Genomic DNA, 15,210 nt, shown 5'->3' with positions numbered 1-15,210 from the left:
TTTCCATTCGTTCTTTCTAATCCACCCACCATTCGATTCCAGTCATGAGGCATGGACGGCCGAATATTTACCAACAGAATCATCAACCCCGTCATCACCACCAACCTCAGGCTCCACCCCAGGCGGGACCACAGTACACGCCGTACCATTACTACGCGCCCGTCGCAACCGTCCTCTCACCTCCCGCGCCCCCGCCCCAGATGGCACCCACCAACATGGGCCCGCAGTACACCCTGTCCCCAAATGCTCAAGAATTCATACCAAGCTCTTTCATGACGATGCGAGATCCCCAGTACATGCCCCTCCACGGAGGGATGCTGCTCGTCGATCCCCAAACGCAGATGCATTCTCCGATGCAAGCCCACCATCAGAGTCATCAGCCTCAGATGCAGTACCACGCCGAGGCCGCGGGTTCCAACTCCGCGGATTCCTATGACGATCCGTACTCGTATTTCAGCAAGTCCTACGACGAAGATGTGAGAATCTTTCGCAATTCTTAAGCAGGGTCTCTCTTGGTCCACTTCGAGGGGCATTCGACACGAGATGACCGGATTGAGATTCCGTAGACAAACGTTCTGGATGCCTCCCTCCCGCTCGACTCAGTGATTGCTTCTCTTCCTAGGACGATGCTTTGCTGCAAACGCAGATGTTCATAACTGATGTCACGCTCTCACCAGAGTTGTACACAGCGAAGGCGAACGATCTCCTCAAAATCATATTCGAAGACATCTGCGAGCGCAAGAACCCGCCAACGGCGGTTGTTGCGACCATATTCCAGGTATGTGCTCGGCATTCGTCCCGATAGATACCCCGGAGTGATGGACTCCCATTTTGATCTAGCTAAGACAATTACAGTAGAACCTCGTCGTGACGGACTCGGAGGTGCCGGCCGAAACGGTCTGTTTCATCCGATGATGGGTTCTTAATCGTAATAGAAGGTGCAGCTCACCGGAAAACCGTTTCAGCCTCGCTTTCGAGGCGTATAAGAACGAGAAACCTTGCAAATCCTCTACAGTAAAAGCTCGTCACTACGAACACGGAGGGACCGACGAAACTGGTTCGTTGTACCGAGTTTTCGCTGTAACGAATGCCGCTCAACACTATCCCTATGGCGAGCTGGCCAAAGGAGGAGAAACTCCTTGTTCGTTGTACCGAGAAATTCGTTGTAATGGGGGTCGTTATAACGAGCTTTTGCTGTAATAAGGTGCCGCTTCCGAATTTTCAACTATAGAGAATAGGTCTGTTATGACCGGTTCGATTCGCATGGGAAGAGATGGGACCGAAGCTGGAATAAAAAACAGTCTGTTGCGTCCGAAACTCCATTATTGGCTCCGCTCTTGTCGAGCCAGTCGACATCGAGGATCCCGTGGGCTCCTCTGGTACCGAGCAATCGTTCCTTCGTAACCGAGTGTCTGTATTATCCGGGTCCGTCGTAATCGAGTGTCCGTTTTGACGGACTGAGACGAACCGTGAAGAATGGTCCGTTATTGCCCGGTGTCCGTTTCGTCCGAGCAGATTGACGTGGGAGGTACTTAGACCGGGGGTCGCGCCGTTAGTGCGTCGTAACCGGGTGTCCCTTATACCCCCGGGTCTGTCATAGCGTTCTACTGTATTCCGCTCAATAGGGTCTGAATTATCATCGATCGGCTACACTGAGTGAGAAGCTAAAAGATTTTGTCTCGCAGGCGGGTGTTCTACAACAAAACTTCCGCTATTCGGGTGCGCGCCTGTGCAACGTCGCCGCATCGGTCGTAATCACGATGGATGGCCAGGCTGCATTCCGAGATTGCCTAATCGAACAGTGAGTTCCGAACCATTCAAGCTCAACGGATAAAGTCCGCTATATTCGAGGAGGCTGATATCAGCCATTCCTCGGACACTCAGTATTTCGGGCGTCCATTCAGACCGATCTTCAATTTCCAGCATGTACGAGAGCTTAGCGAAGGTCAAGCCCGTTGTCGGTGACAAGGAGCAAGACAAAGAGACCCGTGGAACAGTGCTATTCTGCGCAGAGCTGTTCTTCCAATTGGATCTCGGCTATAGACTCGATACCTCGGAGACGCACCCGGACATGGGCGTTTTCCTGTGCCGCACCATCAAACAGTTGATCTTATGTAACGAGAAAGAGAACCAGAAGAGTGGGATTCAGGTGAGTCGGTCGATGGTTCACATCCCTTTATCCGTGTATCGGCTCCGCTTTCGGGACGGAAAATCAAATTCCATGCGTGCGGCTCGACCGGAGACATTTTCTATCGTTGAGATCCGATATTTCCCGTTTAGGCTCTGAAGCTCTGCGGTGCCAACCTGGAAAAGCTGTGCGGGAACACCGACGCGATGGACGATCTGATGATGCAGTGCAAGACTCTCGAGGAACAAGAAGGCGTGAATTCGACCATTCAGTTCATGCTGGCGAGACTCCCACAACTCCGTAAAACAAACTGGAATCGCGTGGAGGAAGTTCGTGATCAAGCTCCCTGTGTGGGTCCTGATGACTACACCCAAATGCCAGTCATGTACGGCCCGGATGGTCAACCGATGAGCGAAGAGGAGCTGGGCTTCTTGAACGGCTCCAACCAGATTCCCCCCGCGGAATTCGGTGAAGCCCCGCCAGTCGCCACCGCTGCCGGGTGAGAGCGAGTCGAAAAATAGAGAAGTCGGGAGGTTGAAGATTTTTTCCGAGCGTGACTAGCAAGAAAAGCAGAGCCCGATGCTCTAGAAATAATCAGATCGATTGATTTTTCCTTAATTTCAGGATGGACGATGAAGCGATGGAGGCATACGAACAATTCCTCCGAGAAACAGGACAAAAATAATCGTGGGAAAAGTAGACAGAAGCGTGTCGGGCAACACTCTCGCCATGGCGAGCGAGCGGGGCGGTGCTCATCCACATTCGCCGGTCCACCTTGTACAAACTGCAACACAGAAAGTCAAATCTCTGTGTTAAGCACCAATACTTTTATCCCTTCATCCTCCGCCTCAAGGCAAGAAAAACGGCCGCGAACGCTCCCGTAACGAGAGTGTTCCCCCAACGCTGTTCGTGACACTCCATGGCGATGTTTTTTTGTGAAAGGACTTCAATATCTCTCCTCCGTTATCAACCTGAGCAAAATGCAACAACATGTGATTGATGTTGTATCATAAACCTATAGATAAGTAACATAAACGAGTTGACAGCATGCGGGTTTGTGGGACATGTATTTTCAAGCCCTCACAGGCCCGCCTCTCTAGAGAATCTTTGTCGTCTGACCCTCTAACGAGTACATAGTACTTTACAAGCGAAACCTGGCGTTGAGGACGACAAACATGAGATGCATTCGCGAAGATGGCCCGTGGAGATTGTTTAGTGTTGTTTGAAAATCATATTACGAGCTGCTACCTCGGCAATGGCACTGCTAGTCTCACGTCGACGACGGAATCGTTTGTGGCGACCGAACTATGTAGTCTCGAAAAAGATTTTCCGAGACTAACATACTGCGAAAGCGAGATGTCGCTGGCGCTGCAACATATCATGTCAAAGTCTCGGTGGATGCGTTCAACTGCACTAAATGAATATTAAATCCGTCCGCATTTCGGCAAGCGTCGCGAGACTGTTGTTCTCCACTCGACAGGAAGCATCTCGAGAGCAGCTTGCTCCCGTAGAAGGCCAAACTGACCGGCTGGCTTCGCTTATGTATTTACTGTGTATAGGTAGCCAGCGCGAAGCACCCGCTAAATAAAGCCTTGTTTTCTACGTGTGCTCGAACTTGATTAGCGATACGCCTCAGAAACCGCCTGTCAGCATTCAGAGCATGAGCGGAGCGTATGCGGGTGTCTCCGCATTCCTTCTCGAATCGAATGTGAATCGTCTGTCCCCGCTTCCAAAATCTTTGAGTCTAGCGAGACTTCCGGAGGCGTTCTAGGAATGAGGGAACGGGAGAGCGGATGGGCAGTGTGATAGCTACGATGCTACAATTCTGTTCCTCAGCCCCATCAAATCTCCCGTCTGCAGGGGGGAGCGAGCGAATGCGATATAGCGAATTAATATTTGCCCAGGACGAGGATTCGGTGAAGATTTCTCGCGCCGGTGGGATCTCTTTGGCTGCATGCTGTTTTGGACGAATCCAGTCGTGTCCCGCACGTTTCTCGATTTGAGTATGCTCATCCGCCACTTGCACGTCTTAGGGGAAGAAGTTCTCAAACAAAAACCGCCATTTTAATTTCAAAAGTTCTTGGTCGTTCACCGGATCGGGTCGTTTGAGTCCACGCTGGGAGGCAAAACCCCGACACTGCAGAGGTAAATATCCTCCTCTATGGAGTCCCGTCGTACTACCCCTCTACTCTGATAGGGTTTCAAGCTCTTGAATTCGGATTGTCCAAATAAATGCCGCGGCCCCGCTCTCAAAGGTGTCGTGGGTGGTGATGCAACGTGGTCAATCCGCGGACCTTCCCGTAGGCGCTCGGAAGCCGGTCCGGATCTCGAGCGACTCCCGTAAGGGTTTTCGCGTGACCGAAACCTTGCTCGGAGTCGTTCTTGGACAGTCGTTTTTTTCCCACAGCACTTCCGGCGGTCGGAAGAGCGCTTTACTGAGATTGCGACTCATCTCAAATACCCGCGCAGAATACTCCGGGAGACTCAATAGGCTTTTCCTGTTCAGAACCATGACGTTGAACCCCAGTGCCCAAGTCTTCATCCCATCATCACAAACCCTGAAACTTCTGGAAGAGACCGCGTCTCCGGCGGTCGATTCCGAAAAATGTTCAGCGAGCAAAGAATTCTCGCCGCCCCAACTCGAATCGCTCTATATTGATTTCTCCGAGATGGAAGACGACGGGGAATTACCCAGCAGTCGGCTACAAAGCGTCAGCGGGACTATTGACTACACAAACTTCGACGTGAGTGATTCGAGACCTCAGTTTCCTCCTCTCTCACTCTCGGAACCGATGGGACGGTTCAGGACCAATCCATTTTTCCCCGAAAATTTCCGACGTGTTGCTCGGGGAGCGGGAGTCGAGAGTGAACTCAATTTCGTTGGTTTCTGCAGTTGCCGTTCTTCTTCCATGACATGATGTCGGCAGACAGCGAAGATTTTAGTAATTATTTGTCCGACCGCGCTGAATACCTCCTTGGGTATGCTGGCACGTCTCAGATACATGCTCTCGAAATCGTCGACACGATACTAGACACTGTTTTCAACTTATTGCGGAAGAATGGACGAGAGTTCAAGAGACCGCTCAAGTTGGCAGCTGAAATGTGCGACATGGATAGGACGTTCTTGCAGATGATGCTGCAGCAGTAAGTAGCTTGCATCGGCAAAAACTAATGATCGTTTCTTCGGAATGAGCGTGCCGCACATTCGGGCCGACCGAGTCAGCACCGACCGAGTCTCGTCAATTCGCTCCATCTTACAGGATGCTTCGACTCCTCGATTACCTCAGCAATCCGCTCATGCGGGATCTCGCGTACTCGGTGCTTTTCGGTCTGATGCTCAGCGAGCTTCACGTAGGGACCTGCGTTGCCCCTCCGGAAACTCCGATGGGCTTCGCCGAAGAAGTGCGGGACCTATTCTTGGCATTGTTACAAGACAAGAAATCCGTCAGTGCGGCTGTTTTTGTGAGTGGAATCTTAATCGAACGCTCCATGAGTGCTCATCACTGCACTCTGATTCCCTAGTTACGAACTTTCGGACCAGACTGAAGCATCTCCTTTTTTTCGCTCCGTCGCAGGCAATCGAGCAGAGCGAAACCCAGTTGAAGAGCATTTGGAACGCTCAACAAATTGAGTGCATTTGTTCGATACTGCGGAGGATATCCGCTCGCTTCGCATCCACGGAACTTCATTACAAATGTCTTGCACTACAGAAGAAGTTGCGTCAACAAACATCCTACTTGTGCCTGAAGGCGCACGCGATGCCTGTAGCCCAGTAAGTGGCGGAGACACTCAATCGGAGAGCTTCACGCTCTCTCGGATATCCATTCGGAGCAGCGGGCTCAAAATAACGCCTCCCTCTCCTTGCCAGGTTGAACGAAGAAGAGGCTCGAGACTTCGAAGCTTTCCTTCTGGAATCTCGGAGGGACTTCTACTCGTGCAGGGATTGAGTGCTACTCTTAAATCCGTGGTAGTATTTCATCGAACAGTTCTACGTCCATGGAACGGAAAAGCAATAGTATCCCATAATTCTGCCAGTATTCCCAAAGAGCGAAGAGATCTACGAAGACGGATAGAACCAAAACTGAAAATCCAATCTTTAAGAAATCAACGTCAGAAAAAACGATAGAACATCCATTCTCGTTGTTGACATGTCTTAGCTAATTTTGTCGTTTGGTATGTATGTACGTTGATGTTAGCCGTTCCTATCAAATGTTTGTAAATATTGTAAGAACATCAAGTGCGACCAAAAACCACGAGAAGCGAAGCGTTAGCGAACAGGATTGGAAAGCATACGCGAGAAAAACTTGAGCGATATTGGGGCATCAAATCCAAAATGAGCGCTACCTTTCAATTATTTATTTAACCTTTGTATTCTTATGGTCCACTCGAATGGTGCACAGCAAATAGACCGACTCCGAATAATAAACCTGGGTCTTGACCCGAAGTCCGTCGTTTTCTCTACTTAACAGGCAGCGGGTAGGGCGTATCGTTATAACAACTTTCATGCCAATTCAACGACCGCGTTGTATCTCCATAACTGCTTTTCTCAAAGCCCCCAACTGAGATTCGACATGACCCTGGACTCAGTTCATAAATTTTCAATCACCATCGGACGACTGAGATCTCTAATACCAAAGAGCCTGCAGATTGACCTCCATAACATGCCTCGAGCTGACCTCGTTCATTCGAGTCGATTCCGATGAACTGTTGAGCGAGGATTATCTTCCGATGCAATCAATTCTAGCGGTCGAGGAATCTCGCTCAATCGCGATCCGTTATCGGCCAAGAGGTTTTCAGGGAAATCTAGGACGATCTTTGGCCGCTCCTTGGAAAAAGCGGACGATTGGAGAAGAAGATAGCTAGTTCAGCCCCCGGCCTTGGAGCCTGAGGACGCGGCTGCTGTCCCGAAACTTGAAGCCAGCAATCAAATTGATCTTCACGTCCCTTAAGGCGTTCCTTGGCAGCATATGATGTTGGGGGAATCATTCCGAGTACCTACATGATTCGGAAGCTCACGGAGCGGGCGAGAGGGGGACGCCTAGCTCGCCGAGGCCGGGGCGCCGTGTTCCCGTCTTATGTCCGTACCGAAATATCGGAGTCCCCTACTTTATATGTCCTTTACCTTCTAAAAAGAACTACGCCAGTTGTGTGGGGTCCAAGCTCACGAGCCTTGGGTTTCCGGAATGAGCGAGGAAGATCCTCGTGGTAGAAGCTTCGGTGGTCCACTTTCGAAGCAGGGAAAGGGATGGACCGTAGCGGAGATCATAGAGGGGGGAGAGAGCGGGGCGATTCGCCCGCCCCTCCAACGGGCCCATTCTGACCACCTCTCCTCGCGCGACTCTCCCTGCTCTTGATCTGTTAGCTCTATCTGAGTGCGAATTCTGAGGAAGACATCAGCGATGCAACGTGAGAGCAGGGACTGAGCTCTCTAATTTGGAGTTTTCGACTCGGAAACGAGAAGCTGATGTCGAGTCGATTGTTGCGACTTCTCCTACGTGGAGGAGTCTGATTGGGCCCGTCGCGTCGATGAAATTATCGGTTTGCGCGCTCGTTGGAGTGCAGGTATTATTACAGCTCCTGGACATGGCACGATTCGTGATTCGATGGAATTCTCAAATCACACATCTGTTTCGTTCTGTGCTCCATGTCGCTTGACCCAGTCCTACGAAGAGCTGCGCAGAAGAGATTCCAGGGAACGAACGAAGTCGAAAAATTGATTCCGCTTTATTAAGAGGAAGATAAATCTAGATGTGCTCGATACCTACGAAGATCCGGTACGAAATCCGACTCTCCGAATAAGTTACGTTTTTCAGGCTTTAAGTTTTTCGCGCTCTTCGTCTCGATAGCTTCGACACTCTCGAGCACAACTTCCGCCAGTGTCTTCTTGAGTCTCCTCACATGATCCTGTAAAGTTCGAATTCTGTCCGTGGCCTCCGTCAGTTTGCTTGAGAGTTCTGACGATTTATGAGTCGAGGCGTTCAGTTTATTTTTCAGTGACTGGTTCTCTTCGAAGAGTTCCTTCCAACCGGGAGTTTCCGATTGACGTTTCTGACCTGAAGAACAAAGCGCTAATTAATGGCCAATAGCGGAATGGTGTGGTTCCAGCGGTGGATCGCGATGTCGTTGGAGGACAGGGCGAAGACGGACGGCCAAGAACTCACCCTTCCTGAGAGTCGATTGATTGCCGTTGTTGCCGACAGCTGGCAGCGGAGCGGTTTGGCTCGCGACTGGCGGTTCGGAATCTTGGGGAGTTGTTGTTCCAGCTGGACTCTCCGCGTTCTTCTTATTGTTGTAAGTGTGATCGAAATTCCGTATGCAAGATTCTTCCCGCTGCTCCTCTTCGATATTAGCGTTAGCAGCAGTCGCCAACGATTCTTTGAGATCATCGGATTGCGAAGTTTTGGATAGGGGATTCACGAGTGCAGCTTCACCCCGATTGTATGTGTGGTCGTCCAGCGATAAACGGATCGGTATGTTCGTATGATATGTGTGGTCGTCCGGAGCCTCCAGCGCTTCGGGGAGCATCGGTTGATCTGCCGCAGCTGCTGGAGAGGCGCACTGAAGTGCAACTCCGGTAAAATAGGAATGTTCTTTCATGGCAACTTCAACCGAGCGCGAAGCAACAGGCTCCTGGTCCGCCGACGAATACGAGTGGTCTGCGATGGGAGACGCGGGTCTCTCATGATCCGCAGCGTCCGGAACCTGATCGAGGCTTTCTACAATATCTGGAGCGTCTTTAGCCCTGAAGCTGATCTGCAACGTGGGCACCGCATTATCCTTGAGCTCGACTCTCCCGTCCTTCTTCACCAGGGACTCCTGATCGAAGTGATCGCTACAGATCCGAGATCGCGGCGATGGTTGCCAATGATTGCCCGGCCGCGAGATGTTCCGGAGCCAAACCTTGAGCAAGCGAGTATTCTTCAGAGGGAACCTGGAAAAGTTCCTTTCGTTCGAAATACGCCCTGGGGGTAAATGAGCGTACATATCTATAGATATTCTTCCAGCGTGAGCACATCTCTTGCTCAAGATCAATATTCCGCAAGCGGATCTCTCGTATACATGGATTGGAACGTGGACCAGTTCCGACGTCCAGCGAACGTGCACCTGCGATCCAACGGGGTACTCGGGTCGCTTGCACGCGTGCACGCATGCCTTATCACACTCACTTGTGAAAGGAGACTCCTTGTTTTCTGTTCGCACATGTTCTGTTCTTGCACTTGAGAACGGAACAGACCATCGTGATGCAAGCTCTCTACAGCGAATACTTGTTGAATTTGCCGTGCCTGCCTCCGTCAGGCTCCACGGGGTCAACGTTGTTAGGCAACGTGTGGTCTCGACTCGGCCATGTCAGCTGATCCAGGATAAACAACAATCATCGCCCAGCAGCCACTCCGGTGTGCACGCTCGTACGCCTCGTATGGCGTATTTTGTACGCTTGTACGTACGCTGAGGATAGCGTACAATCGTACGTATGATGAGTCTATGGGAAGTGCGTACAAGAAAAACGCGGGGTGAAATTCCACAAACACACAAAAGAAAATTCCATTCGACAGGGGAGGGTAGACGATGGGGCTGATGATCTTCGCTGAACGTTTGACTCTGATCGGGCGGTCCCTTCCACAACTTTTCGGCTCGAAACTTCAGCCGCGTCGGATCACACGGGATCACGGAGCATTCCCTGGGTGTAATGGTGAATGGACATATAGTGCACAGAGCGGGCGCGTGCCCAGGAATTTTTTCCGGGGGAGGGAGAACGGCGCTCTCCGCTCGAGCGTTGAAGTTTGTATCTTCGTCCTGCACACAGGAAGACATGGATTCCCGTGTCGCATGCTGACAATCCCCGCATGGTCTCAGCATAATACGCTTTCATCGGCTGGTGTCCAAACAAAATCTGTTCTACGTTCAAAAACGAGGGTCATATGTGATGGCGTTGTTATTGCGCCCTGTATATGCTGGGGACCTAGTGCAGGATCTGCAACATATTCGGTCACGAGGCCGATATTTGTCCGGTATTGTCTCACTATATAGGGAACTCTCCGCCCGGCTGCTTCCTTACCGCTGGTTTTAGGGAGCCCGAAATTCTTCGAAAGTATCCTCCATTGGATTATTGTGAGGATCACCACGAAGACTCCGGTCGAGGATCAGGAAATTCGACGTCTTCCCAGTCAGTCAGAGATCGATTCGGCTGTTCATCCATGATTTTTCCAAAGCGAGAGCTAATCCACATTTTGTCGTTCAGCATCCCTCGACTTGTCGTGTGCGACTAGCCATTCGGATCCCATCCCTCTTTGAGAGATAAGTACGATGGAACGAACCTTTCACATCGCGCGAACCTTCATTTGCTTGAGATTTGGCGTATTCTTCCTAGCGGTACTTTTTTTCCTTCAGCTCCGGAGGTTTTTGCTTGTTGGAATTGTCCGCGGCTAAGATTCTCTCGCGTTCCATACGAATTCTCTTTTTGCGGCGCTGCTGAGCCTTTCCCTGGAAGAAGAGAATCGGTGATTCCTCCTTACTGCTCACTTGTAGTCCGGACTACATCTTTCCCAGGTAGCGGGTGCAGTCTCAAAGAAATCCGAAACCCCACCTGTCGTTGAGCGTGCGTATATTTCAGGTGTATCACTTCTGCTTCCTGACGGTTCTTGTCGGCCTTGGTCTTCGATTCCTTACACAACTCGAGACGCGACACCTTGTCGGCAATGTAGAGGCATACTTCCAACAGATAAGTGACACCCTGCCTGTCTCCATCAGAGACTCAACCGCGGCCCGGCACTGCAAGACAATGAGAGAGAAATCCACTTCGTGATAACTGAACTCGTGAGGAGTTGGTAGACGCTGAGGTCATCACGGGAAGATTGTTCGGGTGTAATCAGGATGTTTGCAAAGGTCAGCCGGGTTGGACTCACAGCTATCGTGGAGGAGCATAGTTTTTTATCTATTTTCGGTCATTCGAACTCAATCTCCGCGCTATCGGGTTTCTCTGGACTGTATTGATCCAGAATATGAAGCAATTCGACGATATCATTGAATTGCGCCAACGGGGGAACGATGCGCACATCCTGGAATGGGAAGTTTCCTTTTTAGGACACAAGAAGACAATCTAAATGGGAGCGACTTCCTCAATGCCCCGATTTGGAGCGATCGGAATCGATGATAGGAAATTCTATGCAGCTGCATAGAACTGCCACCCGATATAGATCGTGTTCTCCATCCGCCGAGATTCTTTGCATCCATTGGGGCCACTACCGCGTGTAGCTCAACTCTGTCTCATACCTCCCTCGATTCTGTTTATACTCGTAAATTCGATTGCTTCAAGGATTCTGTAGGCGATCGGTCAGTCAAGTACATCGATCCGTACACCCTCCCGTCTGTTTGCCTCCAAATCAAGACCAATTATGCGCGGTCAATCACAGACCGTGCCCTCCCGTGCAGACTGATTCGTGCCCTCCAAAGCCATTGCGCTCGCCATCAACCATCTATTTATTCCCATTGGCTTTCTCTTCAACCTCTCCATCCGCACAGTTTCTCTTCCCAACCTCTTTTGAGCTTACTTCTGTTATCACTCATGGAGTTCCCGAAGACTCAGTTTCGTGCCCCTATCTTTTTCTCCTCTAGATCAACATCGTCCTTGTTCATGGCAATTCTTCTCTCTGCGGTCAACTGTGTGTCATATCTTTCGCATGTGACACTACGATTCTCTTCAGCTTCTCTCCCCAACTTCCACCTCTTGAGACGCTTTGGCTTCCCCCGTTTTATTCGAGTCAGAGTATTCAGATCACTTTTCTGTAGCTCTACAGCAGCGCTCGAGAAACTAGCCCTTATCGATCCCTCGGGGCCGAAATCATTCTCTAGACTTCAGATAGATCAGCCACCATCTCCATCGGGAACGGTGTGAACAATTATCGGAAGACCACGAGAGCGCGCCGAAGCGGACTCGTTGGAGGAAAGAGAGATCCTGAATAGGAGCGCCAGGACGTATCTAGATTGAGAACCCACACAGCCGCCAATCGGCACTACAGATCTGACTGATACAACAACGCGTCTGTGACGAAGTTTACGGATCAGCTATCCGCGCGACACGTGAGTATCGACGCCGCAGAGAGCTCTCGATTTGTTGCCTACGATTGCTCCCTGGTTCGTCGTGCATCGAATCACGCACGATCCGAAGCCACCGCGTTTCTCTCACTTGAACTGTCAAAACACGGTCTGCAGGGCTCTCGAGAGCGTTCGTTTTCCTCGACCAAGCGATAGCTTCTGACGATGGATCTCCAAGCTCCAGTTAAGGAGTTCATTTCGTTGGTGGAATCCAACCCCGAGCTTTTGCACTCGCCTCAGTATGCGTTCTTCAAGGTGAGCACGTCATCGTAGATAAACTTCTTGAGTGAAGTGAAATTCGGAGATATCCGAGACGGAAGAGCCGCAGCGTAGTCTGAGATTGTCTGAGCCGGACCCACATTATTTAATATTTCCCAGCGTTACCTAGAGAAACTCAACGCGACCATTCCCCCGCCACCCGCGGAACCCGAAGAGACGGAAGAGAAAGAACCTGAGCCAGAGGTTGCATCTGATCCGGAGAGTGAAGTTGGTAAGACTCTTTCATCGTTGTGAGATCTGCGGTCTGCGGCTATCCGAAGCGGAGTCTTCTCGAAATTCGAGATCCCTGGAATGTCGTCAACACGACCAGATCCGTGATTCGACTGCCAAGTATTTTCTATCGTCAGAGCTAGCGCCAGTCTCTCGGGGACTCTTCTCTTTCTTGATCTCTGGCGCATCTTGCGCCCTCTTGACGCCACTTCAGCAGCAACTCCTCGGGGCGACGATGCGAGATCAGCGATCCATTCCATGCCCCGGACAACTTGGCTCAAGAGAAAAACAAATCTCTTGGAGAGAGTCACGGTCAAGGCCACTCTCAGAGCTCACGGAGGAGCCGAGTCTTAGGACTTGGGGGGCGATGAGATCCCTCAGCGGGGAAAAATCACAAGCTTCATCAACAGAGCGTCTCAATTCCAGCCGGGATTCTCCCATGGAACTTCTGCTTGTTCGGGCCTCATTCGTAGATAGAAGGAGTGGATTTATATTTGCGACCCGAGCTTTTGAAGTCAGTTAGACGGTCTCGCCAAAGTTGGAGCGGATTCGATTGACGGAAATCCTTCTTCCAGAGCTCGACACAAGCGGGGTAATCGACAAGGACGATGATCTCAATCTCGGACAGGGGGAAACGTCCAAAGAACCCAGCGATGACGACCTGGAAAAAGCTGGCGAGGTGGATTTCTCTTTGTTTTGGATGAGCAAATAATTAGGAGCGAACTTGTGATATCAGGCGCTTCTGACGGACGCCGTACTGAAGTTGAACTTCCAATTACAGTTACGATCTCAAGCTCAGCAGGCTCTCGGTGAAGGGAGGATCGACGAGTCGCTGAAGCTATGGACCGAAGCCATTGAAGTCAATCCCCAGTCAGCAGTATTCTTCGCAAAACGAGCTCAGTACGTCTCGCGCTCATTCCGAACGTTTTTCTCGAAATGAGCTTCATAGAGAGACGCTCCCGACCGTTCAAAGCATCTGAGCACAACCGAAAATTCTTCTTCCCCCAGGTGCCTACTGAAAATGCAGAAACCATTCAACGCGATCAAGGATTGCTCGAGAGCTCTCGAATTGAACCCAGATCAGGCGCTCGCTTATAGACTCCGAGGCAGGGCACACGCACTCCTCGGTGAGTTTCAGTCGGGGAAACGTCCATTTTAGGGACTCGGATCTACCTTGACGGGGACGGGGCCAGAGGGGCTCAAAATGATTCGTCTGATAGCAGTTCACTAATGGACAGGTTTTTTTCACGGTAGGCGATTGGGAGCAGGCGGCTTCTGATCTGAACAATTCACTCAAGATCGACTACAACGAGGAAGGTGACCAATGGCTAAAGGAAGTCACCCCTAACGTGAGTGTTTGTCATCTCTCTCTTCACAATCTCTACCTCACCGATTTAATCCTGATTCAGGAGCGTTCTGGTCCCCGATTTCCGATAGTTGAATTCTCGATCCATCAGGCGAAGAAACTTCACGATCACAAGCGCAAATACGAGCGCAAGAGGCAAGAGAAGGAATTACGAGAGCGTGAAGAAAGGATCCGACGCGCGCAGGAAGAACGTAAGAAGGCAGCTGAACAGGAAGCGGCTTCCGGACTCGGCGACTTCCCTGATGGCATGCCTGGTGGCTTCCCTGGTGGCATGCCCGCTGGTTTCCCTGGTGGGATGCCTGGTGGTATGCCTGGAGGTATGCCCGGCGGCGGAATGCCTCCCAGTAAGTACTCACGATATTTCATCGACAACCTCGCAAAGAGACGCGAGACTGAATTTGCATTTCACTGACTAATCCCATTTTTGAAGACATGGGAATGTTCGCCGAGTGGATGAAAGATCCCGAGATCCAAGAGGCACTGAGAGATCCGGAAATCGCCGCGGCTCTCCAGGTGAGGCATCGTGACGATGTAGAGCAGCATTTACGGGAAACGATGTCAACTGAATCAGATATCCAGCGTTTAGGAAAGTTGCTATCAGCCTTGGGCTCAGTTGCGCTCCCCCATGAAAAGCGTCTTCCTATTCCCAGGCGATGTCGAAGGATCCGAGCAGTTTGCTGAAGAATCAGTCGAATCCGAAGGTCATGGCCTTCATGGCGAAAATGTCCTCCAAGATGGGTTTCAAACCCAAGTAAGGCCGACTCCATTGCCTTCGCTTGCCGTGTCTTAGCTTTCGGAGCTCTTTCAGTTCCGTGGATCATTATCTGATCTGGTGCACTGAGAATCGATCAATAAACTTCCTTTGAGAGGATTTCCGCTCTTCATTCCCGAAACGAAGCAAAATTTGAGAAACTCCAGATATGCGCTCACTGCGTGAGCGAGGTAGGCTCGGTAGCTCTGAAGAGAAGCCATGAGATATCCGAGCGGATTTCGGTACTTTCACGGATTCTGAGACAATATACCCCCTATTCTAATTCTCTCGGTACGCTACAAGGTTTCGGATGTCTCGGCGCCGTACTTTCGCATCATTGCAGAGGAGTTATTGATTATCATTCATAAACCATCGAAATCAAGA

At 50.8% G+C, this 15,210-nt stretch overlaps 5 protein-coding genes across 5 annotated transcripts in view; 3 read left to right on the top strand and 2 right to left on the bottom strand.

Moving 5' to 3' along the window:
- The window catches only part of LOC100906406 (polyadenylate-binding protein-interacting protein 1), a 4,680-nt gene extending 953 nt beyond the window's left edge, over nt 1-3,727 (top strand). The window contains exons 2-8 of the mRNA XM_029111097.1: nt 43-314; nt 366-476; nt 623-778; nt 1,686-1,801; nt 1,924-2,149; nt 2,281-2,627; nt 2,753-3,727. Coding sequence (XP_028966930.1) covers nt 43-314; nt 366-476; nt 623-778; nt 1,686-1,801; nt 1,924-2,149; nt 2,281-2,627; nt 2,753-2,813 — 1,289 coding nt within the window. The 3' untranslated portion in view covers nt 2,814-3,727. The remainder of the gene's footprint in view (nt 1-42; nt 315-365; nt 477-622; nt 779-1,685; nt 1,802-1,923; nt 2,150-2,280; nt 2,628-2,752) is intronic.
- Nucleotides 3,728-4,200: 473 nt separating this feature from the next.
- LOC100903740 (uncharacterized) lies at nt 4,201-6,572 on the top strand. The gene is made up of 6 exons (XM_003741990.2): nt 4,201-4,273; nt 4,635-4,872; nt 5,022-5,272; nt 5,389-5,590; nt 5,704-5,900; nt 5,997-6,572. The coding sequence occupies exons 2-6, from the start codon at nt 4,639-4,641 to the stop codon at nt 6,073-6,075; spliced, it is 963 nt and encodes a 320-aa protein (XP_003742038.1). The 5' UTR covers nt 4,201-4,273; nt 4,635-4,638; the 3' UTR covers nt 6,076-6,572.
- Nucleotides 6,573-7,855: 1,283 nt separating this feature from the next.
- LOC100906261 (uncharacterized) lies at nt 7,856-9,619 on the bottom strand. The gene is made up of 3 exons (XM_003742007.2): nt 9,295-9,619; nt 8,290-9,059; nt 7,856-8,181 (listed from the first exon to the last, which is right to left on the bottom strand). The coding sequence occupies exons 1-3, from the start codon at nt 9,363-9,365 to the stop codon at nt 7,856-7,858; spliced, it is 1,167 nt and encodes a 388-aa protein (XP_003742055.1). The 5' UTR covers nt 9,366-9,619.
- An 873-nt stretch (nt 9,620-10,492) lies between these two features.
- On the bottom strand, nt 10,493-11,582 carry LOC100906115 (coiled-coil domain-containing protein 47-like). Its single transcript, XM_003742006.1, has 4 exons — nt 11,541-11,582; nt 11,081-11,184; nt 10,713-10,863; nt 10,493-10,609 (listed from the first exon to the last, which is right to left on the bottom strand). The coding sequence occupies exons 1-4, from the start codon at nt 11,580-11,582 to the stop codon at nt 10,493-10,495; spliced, it is 414 nt and encodes a 137-aa protein (XP_003742054.1).
- Nucleotides 11,583-12,137: 555 nt separating this feature from the next.
- Nucleotides 12,138-14,936, top strand: LOC100903599 (hsc70-interacting protein). Its single transcript, XM_003741989.1, has 10 exons — nt 12,138-12,205; nt 12,338-12,475; nt 12,599-12,710; nt 13,285-13,388; nt 13,491-13,609; nt 13,718-13,836; nt 13,964-14,058; nt 14,167-14,419; nt 14,506-14,588; nt 14,726-14,936. The coding sequence occupies exons 2-10, from the start codon at nt 12,386-12,388 to the stop codon at nt 14,828-14,830; spliced, it is 1,080 nt and encodes a 359-aa protein (XP_003742037.1). The 5' UTR covers nt 12,138-12,205; nt 12,338-12,385; the 3' UTR covers nt 14,831-14,936.
- The last annotated feature ends 274 nt before the right edge of the window (nt 14,937-15,210 follow it).

Source organism: Galendromus occidentalis, unplaced genomic scaffold, assembly GCF_000255335.2.
Source record: "Galendromus occidentalis unplaced genomic scaffold, Mocc_1.1 scf7180000077250, whole genome shotgun sequence".
Classification (NCBI taxonomy): Eukaryota; Metazoa; Arthropoda; class Arachnida; order Mesostigmata; family Phytoseiidae; genus Galendromus; species Galendromus occidentalis.
The sequence above is the reverse complement of the archived record's forward strand: the minus strand, read 5'-3'. Positions and strand labels throughout refer to the sequence as shown.

What these genes read in the sequence shown, in the direction of transcription:
- LOC100903740 (XM_003741990.2), top strand. Translation starts at nt 4,639, where the DNA reads ATGACGTTGAACCCCAGTGCCCAAGTCTTCATCCCATCATCACAAACC. An exon ending in TTGACTACACAAACTTCGAC is followed by an intron (nt 4,873 to 5,021) that starts GTGAGTGATTCG and finishes TGGTTTCTGCAG; the next exon opens with TTGCCGTTCTTCTTCCATGA. An exon ending in TTGCAGATGATGCTGCAGCA is followed by an intron (nt 5,273 to 5,388) that starts GTAAGTAGCTTG and finishes TCCATCTTACAG; the next exon opens with GATGCTTCGACTCCTCGATT.
- LOC100906115 (XM_003742006.1), bottom strand. Translation starts at nt 11,582, where the DNA reads ATGGCTTTGGAGGGCACGAATCAGTCTGCACGGGAGGGCACG. An exon ending in AGTCTGCACGGGAGGGCACG is followed by an intron (nt 11,185 to 11,540) that starts GTCTGTGATTGA and finishes TTCCCATTCCAG; the next exon opens with GATGTGCGCATCGTTCCCCC. An exon ending in CCCGATAGCGCGGAGATTGA is followed by an intron (nt 10,864 to 11,080) that starts GTTCGAATGACC and finishes TGATGGAGACAG; the next exon opens with GCAGGGTGTCACTTATCTGT.
- LOC100903599 (XM_003741989.1), top strand. Translation starts at nt 12,386, where the DNA reads ATGGATCTCCAAGCTCCAGTTAAGGAGTTCATTTCGTTGGTGGAATCC. An exon ending in TTCTTCGCAAAACGAGCTCA is followed by an intron (nt 13,610 to 13,717) that starts GTACGTCTCGCG and finishes TTCTTCCCCCAG; the next exon opens with GTGCCTACTGAAAATGCAGA. An exon ending in CGGCGGCGGAATGCCTCCCA is followed by an intron (nt 14,420 to 14,505) that starts GTAAGTACTCAC and finishes CCATTTTTGAAG; the next exon opens with ACATGGGAATGTTCGCCGAG.
- LOC100906261 (XM_003742007.2), bottom strand. Translation starts at nt 9,365, where the DNA reads ATGGTCTGTTCCGTTCTCAAGTGCAAGAACAGAACATGTGCGAACAGA. An exon ending in CAAGGAGTCTCCTTTCACAA is followed by an intron (nt 9,060 to 9,294) that starts GTGAGTGTGATA and finishes GAACTTTTCCAG; the next exon opens with GTTCCCTCTGAAGAATACTC. An exon ending in TCAATCGACTCTCAGGAAGG is followed by an intron (nt 8,182 to 8,289) that starts GTGAGTTCTTGG and finishes TTTGTTCTTCAG; the next exon opens with GTCAGAAACGTCAATCGGAA.